General features: G+C 40.7%; 1 protein-coding gene across 1 annotated transcript; it reads left to right on the top strand.

The window, feature by feature from the left end:
- The first annotated feature begins 522 nt into the window (after positions 1-522).
- On the top strand, positions 523-7,098 carry TYMS (thymidylate synthetase). The gene is made up of 7 exons (XM_079982768.1): positions 523-838; positions 1,949-2,022; positions 2,837-3,011; positions 3,842-3,943; positions 4,427-4,602; positions 6,007-6,078; positions 6,663-7,098. The coding sequence occupies exons 1-7, from the start codon at positions 643-645 to the stop codon at positions 6,798-6,800; spliced, it is 933 nt and encodes a 310-aa protein (XP_079838894.1). The 5' UTR covers positions 523-642; the 3' UTR covers positions 6,801-7,098.
- Positions 7,099-7,320: the final 222 nt, after the last annotated feature.

Here is a 7,320-nt window from a genome sequence, read left to right as displayed (position 1 = left end):
TTAAGTTATTAAGAGACCCCCTCCATAGCTGTCAACTTTTCCCTTTTCTTGCGAGGAATCCTAAATTTCTCTTAAAAAAAGGAAAACCAATTTCTCTTAAAAAAGGGAAAACGTTGACAGCTATGGACCCCTCACAGCACTCCAAAGGAGAGGACCCCAAAATCCAGCCTAATAAGGACTGAGCATGCTCGTTGTAGGGTAACCCCCGCAAAAGGGTACTGCAACTTTAATAGTTGTGTAGACGGGATTTCCGCCGGCACATCTTGTATGGCAAGCTGGTTGACTGTTGGCGTGGGGAAATGGAACTGGAGTACCCAGAATGCTGCAAAATCTTGTTGCAGCTCCCATTTGTCCCGCCTAATTGCAGGACGGCGGCCGCGTATTCCAAAACACCGACCGACTGCGCGGGCGGCAAGAGGGAAACGCATCTCCCTTCAACTAGAGCCGCGGAGGATCTAGGAAACGTGAAAGCCAATAGCAAAGCGGGATCTGCAGCGGTGCCCGCCTCCACACCTCTCTTATTGGCTCGGAGGGGAAGTGGGTGGGTGAGCGCGCCAATTCTGAAGTTGCGCCTCTTCAGAAGCGGGAGGCCCTCGTCGTCGCGCTGGGTTTTCCCGCCCGCTTCCTGGTCGCCTCCTCGCTATGCCCGCTGTGGTGACCGAGACCGAAGGCCCTCACGAGGAGTCCTCCGGCGCGGCGGCGGCGGCGCCGCCTCACGGGGAGCTCCAGTACCTGAGGCAAGTGGAGCAGATCCTGCGCTTCGGGCACAGGAAGGAGGACCGCACGGGCACCGGCACCCTCTCCGTCTTCGGGCTGCAGGCGCGCTACAGCCTCCGAGGTGAGCCTCTCCTCACTCCGCGCCGGCTCTTTTCTTTCCCCCTCAGAAATGAGGAGACGCTGCGCCTTCCTGCGAGGGGATAATGGCGCCTCTCGGTCATGTGGAGACGCTCTTCGATACCTAGCAATCGGCAAGCGTAGTGGGACTGACGACACCATAACAATAAAGCCCTAAGCTTTTTTAAAATGTTCGTTCGTGGGGTTTCTTTCCCTGTTTGAGGAAGGAAGGAATGGACGCCGCCCTGTTTTCACTTCCTCTCAGCAGCAGCAGCAGCAGCAGCAGAGGAAGGACGCAGCGTTTCCCCGCCAAAAACCGGATTATTAACGGCAGAGCGCATTTTGAGTGCCTTTGTTTATGTGCGCGCGATTATTTCCCTCCCAGCTCCCGACTCCCCGATTCCAGGATTATTGGCACAAGCCAAAAGTTAAACGTCAGAATCGTACCATTTTTCTCATCTTGGGGCCGAGGGGTGTTAAGTTGTGGGTGAACATATCAAACGACACAGCGATTCTTCAAACAGCTCTTGGTTATTCACAAAGCCAGAAACAGGATAGGCTGTGAATCCACCGGATTTTGCTGCTCTGGTGTTACCACCGTAATAGATCTGGATATGACATAGTAAATTCTCTCACTGGAGTCCACTGGCCAGAAGATAAAGGTTAATGGGGAACAAATAAAACCATAATCCACCTTCCCTTGCTGCAGCAAAACAATTGGGCTTTAGATGTAACAGTTGGTCTACCATGGATTATTCTTTTCTCTGCCCCTTCCTACAAATAGAATTGCTCTGTCCATATTTAATATATTTGGTAGGTAATGTTTCATTCCTCTTAAAAGTGTACAGTGGTACCTCGGGTTACAGACGCTTCAGGTTGCAGACTCCACTAATCCAGAAATAGTACCTCGGGTTAAGAACTTTGCTTCAGGATGAGAACAGAAATCATGCGGTGGCGGCGCAGCAGCGGGAGGCCCCATTAGCTAAAGTGGTGCTTCAGGTTAAGAACGGACCTCCGGAACGAATTACGTAAGTACTTAACCCGAGGTACCACTGTACTGATGAATTACAGATGTTCTCTTATCTGCTCTAACTTTCTTAAAATTTATTTTCAGATAATTTTCCATTGCTAACGACTAAAAGGGTTTTCTGGAAGGGAGTACTTGAAGAACTACTTTGGTTTATCAAGGTATGGTATAATAATTGGTATGTACTAGTACAGCAATATTCTATGTATTACTTTTAGCTCAGAACTAGTTGATACATTTAAATTTTTACTGTGTGCTAGGTTTGACAAGGTATGGTGGTCCTTTTTGTGTGTGTTCAAGTCTTCTATATCACCCTTGCTATCTTTGTTCCTGTAGTGTTAAAAAACTGCAGAATGTACTATCCCACACACATTTCTGTACAGTACTGCCTTTTTAACATAAATGCTCACAGAATTGCAGAATTGGAACAGATCCCGAGGGTCATCTAATCCAACCTTTTGCAATGCAGGAAGCTCAGCTAATAATTCTAAGGAATTCAGGAAACGATGCCTTATGAAGAACGGCTAAGGGAGCTGGGCATGTTTAGCCTGGAGAAGAGGAGGTTAAGGGGTGATATGATAGCCATGTTCAAATATATAAAAGGATGTCACATAGAGGAGGGAGAAAGGTTGTTTTCTGCTGCTCCAGAGAAGCGGACACGGAGCAATGGTTCCAAACTACAAGAAAGAAGATTCCACCTAAACATTAGGAAGAACTTCCTGACAGTAAGAGCTGTTCGACAGTGGAATTTGCTGCCAAGGAGTGTGGTGGAGTCTCCTTCTTTGGAGGTCTTTAAGCAGAGGCTTGACAACCATATGTCAGGAGTGCTCTGATGGTGTTTCCTGCTTGGCAGGGGGTTGGACTCGATGGCCCTTGTGGTCTCTTCCAACTCTATGATTCTATGATTCTAGGAAGCATCTTAAAATTATGTTCTTAATTAACATTAATAAATATTTCTTTTTTTATCCCCCACAGGGTTCTACAAATGCAAAAGAACTTTCTGCAAAAGGTGTTAAGATCTGGGATGCCAATGGTTCTCGTGAATTCTTAGACAAACAGGGATTCTTTTCTAGGGAGGAAGGAGACTTGGGCCCAGTTTATGGCTTCCAGTGGAGACATTTTGGAGCTGAATACAAAGATATGCATACAGGTAATGACACATTCTATTGGTTTCCTATATTTAGGTATCCTCTGTACTGAGGACAGGATTAACTGCTTAATTAAAAATCCAGTATTCTAGGTACTGAAGAGATTATGGTAAAATAATGCATTCATGCCTTAAATAGAACACATTTCCCCCTCTACGGTACACCCCGTCCCCCAGTACAGCTGCTCTGGGAAAGAATTAATGTTCCTAAAAGATGCCTTTCTGTTCATTTGCCCATTTCACATATTATTGTGGGTTTTCTTGGGTAAATAAAGATACTACACAAAAGTATTTAGTACCTTAGCAGAAAGGTACTAGACATGGCTGCAGAGGGCATGCATATAACTACTATCACAATCACTTCCTTCTCATAGACTCCCACCTATCTTATGTTAAAGATGTGGTGGGGTTAAAAGGGTGTCAAAAATAGTTCTTCATCATTCAAGCCACTCCCATCAATGACACACATAAGTTCATATGGAAATCTGCACTGAGGGAACACAATAAGCAAAAAGTTATCATAAAAGTAGTGTGAAATCATAGACTGAAGGGGCAGTATTACTGCAGGTTCTGTGTTTCACGAGCAAGAAAGAAGCAGTAGTACCAGAAAAAGCACTGATGGATTCAATCTTGCTGTGCATTCAGAGCCTTTGTGTTTCTTAGTAGAGGAAAATTATCTCACTATTAAGTAGTTTTGTAAATTTTAGTGGGGTAGTATGAAAATAAATGATATGAATTGCCTCCCAAGAATGAGCCTGACAATTGACGGTTTCACAGATAATTAAAAATTTATCATTTGTCACATTGTCACACTTTTCCTACCGTATTTTCAGATTACACAGGGCAAGGAGTAGATCAGCTGCAGCAAGTAATTGATACAATCAGAAACAATCCAGATAACCGAAGAATAATCATGTGTGCGTGGAATCCTAAAGGTATGGTTATAGAATTAATTATGTAATGTCATTGTACCTTGTAGTTGTGCATGTTAATCCTGTTCAAAAACAGTGGAATAGCTTGCACTAATAGTTTGTAAACTGACTTCTTGTTGGCTTTTGTATGCCTTGTGGTTATGATCAAAGTAAAATATATTTTAAATGTATTTTTAAATTAAAAAAATACACTCAGCTTTTCTTTATAAAATAATCAACAAACTATTGTGTTCACCTGGGAAAAGGGATTGTTCTCAAGCTGCCACTACAATACTCTACACAAAATGCATTAAGAACTGGCCAGTTCTTTAGAATTTAGTTTTAACATTCTTTTTCCGTTTTTGTCATTTTCTAACAATGACACACTGTTGCTATGTTGGGAAATGGTAATTGCTAGTTTACAAAACAAAGCCAATAAGATCATTCTGTGGGTGGAATTTTGCCATTGGACATATTGTAATTTTTGTTGTCTTGTTTGCTTCTCAGATATATCCTCAATGGCCTTGCCTCCATGTCATGCTCTATGCCAGTTCTATGTTTTAAACGGTGAACTCTCTTGTCAGCTGTATCAGCGTTCTGGAGATATGGGATTAGGAGTACCTTTCAACATTGCCAGTTACTCATTGCTCACTTCAATGGTTGCCCATGTTACAGGCTTGAAGGTATTTTTAATGCTTTTATCTATTTCCACTTTCAAAATAAAAAATAAATAAACTAGAAAGAATGTAGTATATGAAGACTTTCTAAAATGGAGGGTGTATAAATGAAAAACTTGAAAATTTGTACATGTTGTCGAACACCAGAACAAGTTTCATATTTCTTCGACAGTGCAATTGTATACACTTCTCAGAAGTATGCCCTATTAAGTTCACTGCCACTTGACTCCCGGTTAAGTGTGTGTAGGATCTCAGCCTTCATTATTTGGATGGCCTCTTACTATAACTATTGAAGAGTCAAAAGTAGCATGTTGGCGTAATTTGTAGAAAAAGAATTCTGTCAGTGGTTTTATAAGGTCAAGCATTTTATAGTCCAATGTGCTTCTTTGTATCTTCCACTGGCTGCCATAATTTGAGAATCGTAAGACTGTTGTGATGTTGCCAAAATGTCCTGAAAGTTAATACAGCTGCTGTTCTAATATTTCTGTTTATAAAAGCTAGTTATGAGGAACTTGGGAAATGTTTGTAGCAAAGCTAAACATCTCATCACTATAATGGATCAAGGTACAGATGTTCAAACTCCATTTCCTGTGCCTGTTGTGAGAAGCACTTGAATTTTCCATGGCTGTAATTCAGCTCTTTGTGATTATACAGCACAGGGTGCAGAGCAACTCCCAGGTTCTGATAATTCTCCAAAAGCTATTTCTGTGTATAGCAGGACAGATCAGTGCCAGACTAGTCTGCCTGTATCTTCTTGGCATGCTTTGCTGGCTTTTGTTTAGGTCCTCGTGTGCAACCTGTTCTTGCTTTCTATGCAGAAAAGGAATGTCATATGGACTTGTAAAAACCGTTAAGCACCTTAGTCTCTGTAAACACAGCATACAGGATTGCACCATATGTGGGTGGCTGCCTCTTGAGCCAGTAGAACAATTTATCCCACAGAAAGTCATTAATGTTAACAATTTATAGCTGCTACCCTAATGAGGCAGATATCCACTAGAAAATTGTGAACCACAGATTTTATCTAGAGTATGCAAACATTTCTCCTTCATGTGCTTGTGATAGCAGACCAAGGTTATTGTACACATTTATTGTAATGTGTTGACTTGCATTCAAACCAGTTCAGAAAAAGGAATATAACATCTAATTTTGTGTGTATTAAATGGCTTGCTGAGGAATCTGGTTAGAGCAATCTTGCTTAAGAAATATATCAGCATGTACAGGGTGGCCCAAAAGTAGGTATACAATTAATTAATTATTTTTTCCCCTTTACTGATATTGTGAATGATGAGAACTTGAGTCAAGAACAAAGAATGTGGATTTTAAAGCAGTATACCTGCTTCTGGACCACCCTGTATATTCTTGTTCATTCTATTTCTAATACTAAGGCTGTGTTTCTTTTTTATATAGCCTGGCGAGTTTATACATACACTAGGAGACGCTCATATTTACCTGAATCATATCGAACCTTTGAAAATTCAGGTAAATAGTTTGGCAAATAGCCAGCCTTACTACTCACACTGTGTATTTCCTTCCATAGCTGTATATATATTGAATTAGTTCAATCTTGGAGTTAAAGGAATGATGGGATGCATTACTCTCATAGTGCTTGTCATTTGCTTAATAATATAAGAGTTGCTGAACATGACCAATACATTATGGATGTGATCTCCATGGGCTTTGAGTAGGTTGAACACAGCTTATTAAAAGGTGAAAGGCTGTGCAGTTTACTGAACTGTTCACATTTCTGCAACTGCTGGAGACAAAACAGGCACAATCTGGCCAAAATGTGACTTTAACATCAGCTGTTCCCCAGCATTGACTAACTGGACTTATATTGGAGCATTTGTGGGTAGATATAGCAGCAGCAGAGCAACTACTGGTCATTATGTGTGCAGTTAATATTCCTAAACAAGTATAATGTTTAATTATACAAGTATTAACGTGAGATGATTTAAAACAAATCCCATTGTGAAATTTGTTGCTAAAGTGAATACCCCTTGCATAATTAGTCAATTTTATATGAATATCCCTCTGAAATAACCAACTCTACTTTAAAATTTCAGCTTCAGAGGCAACCAAGACCTTTTCCAAAACTCAAAATTCTTCGCAATGTTGAAAACATCAATGACTTCAATGCGGATGACTTTGAACTAGAAGGTTATGATCCCCATCCAGCTATTAAAATGGAAATGGCTGTCTAGGTGACTTGTAGCAGCGTTTACTTACCTTAAGGTCCAATTTGCAGTAGTGCCCATAGAAGAACCGTATTTTGACTTTCTAAATATTAGAAAATACTAAAGATATTTCATGATAAATTATGGTTTTCTTATGGAGTTTGAAGTATGCACTGTATCCAAAGAAATACTCCCCCCCCCAGAGGATACTTTTTTCAGCTTCACTTGCTGTGAGAGGTTAACTTTCTAGGTTGTATAATAGAAAAGCACTTTCTACAATTTCTGAACTATGCAATAAAATATACATATATTTCTTTAGTACATATGTGTTATGTGCATCACCTGTATTCTATTACCATAATTTACATAGGTTTCAAGTTTACCTGACTAGGTAGTAAAAGGGAAGGGGAAGCTGTGTAAAATATGGAACAACTAGATAAGTAGTTGGCAATTGAATAATAATAATAATAATAGGCAATTGAATAATAATAATAAGAAGAAGAATAAGCCAAGCCCTTCCCCCACATTCTAGGCTATCAAATAGAAA

The sequence above is a fragment of the Podarcis cretensis genome, assembly GCF_951804945.1.
Source record: "Podarcis cretensis genome assembly, chromosome: 7".
NCBI classification, from domain to species: Eukaryota; Metazoa; Chordata; class Lepidosauria; order Squamata; family Lacertidae; genus Podarcis; species Podarcis cretensis.
Note: the sequence above shows the minus strand (reverse complement) of the source record. Positions and strands in the feature narration are given on the sequence as shown.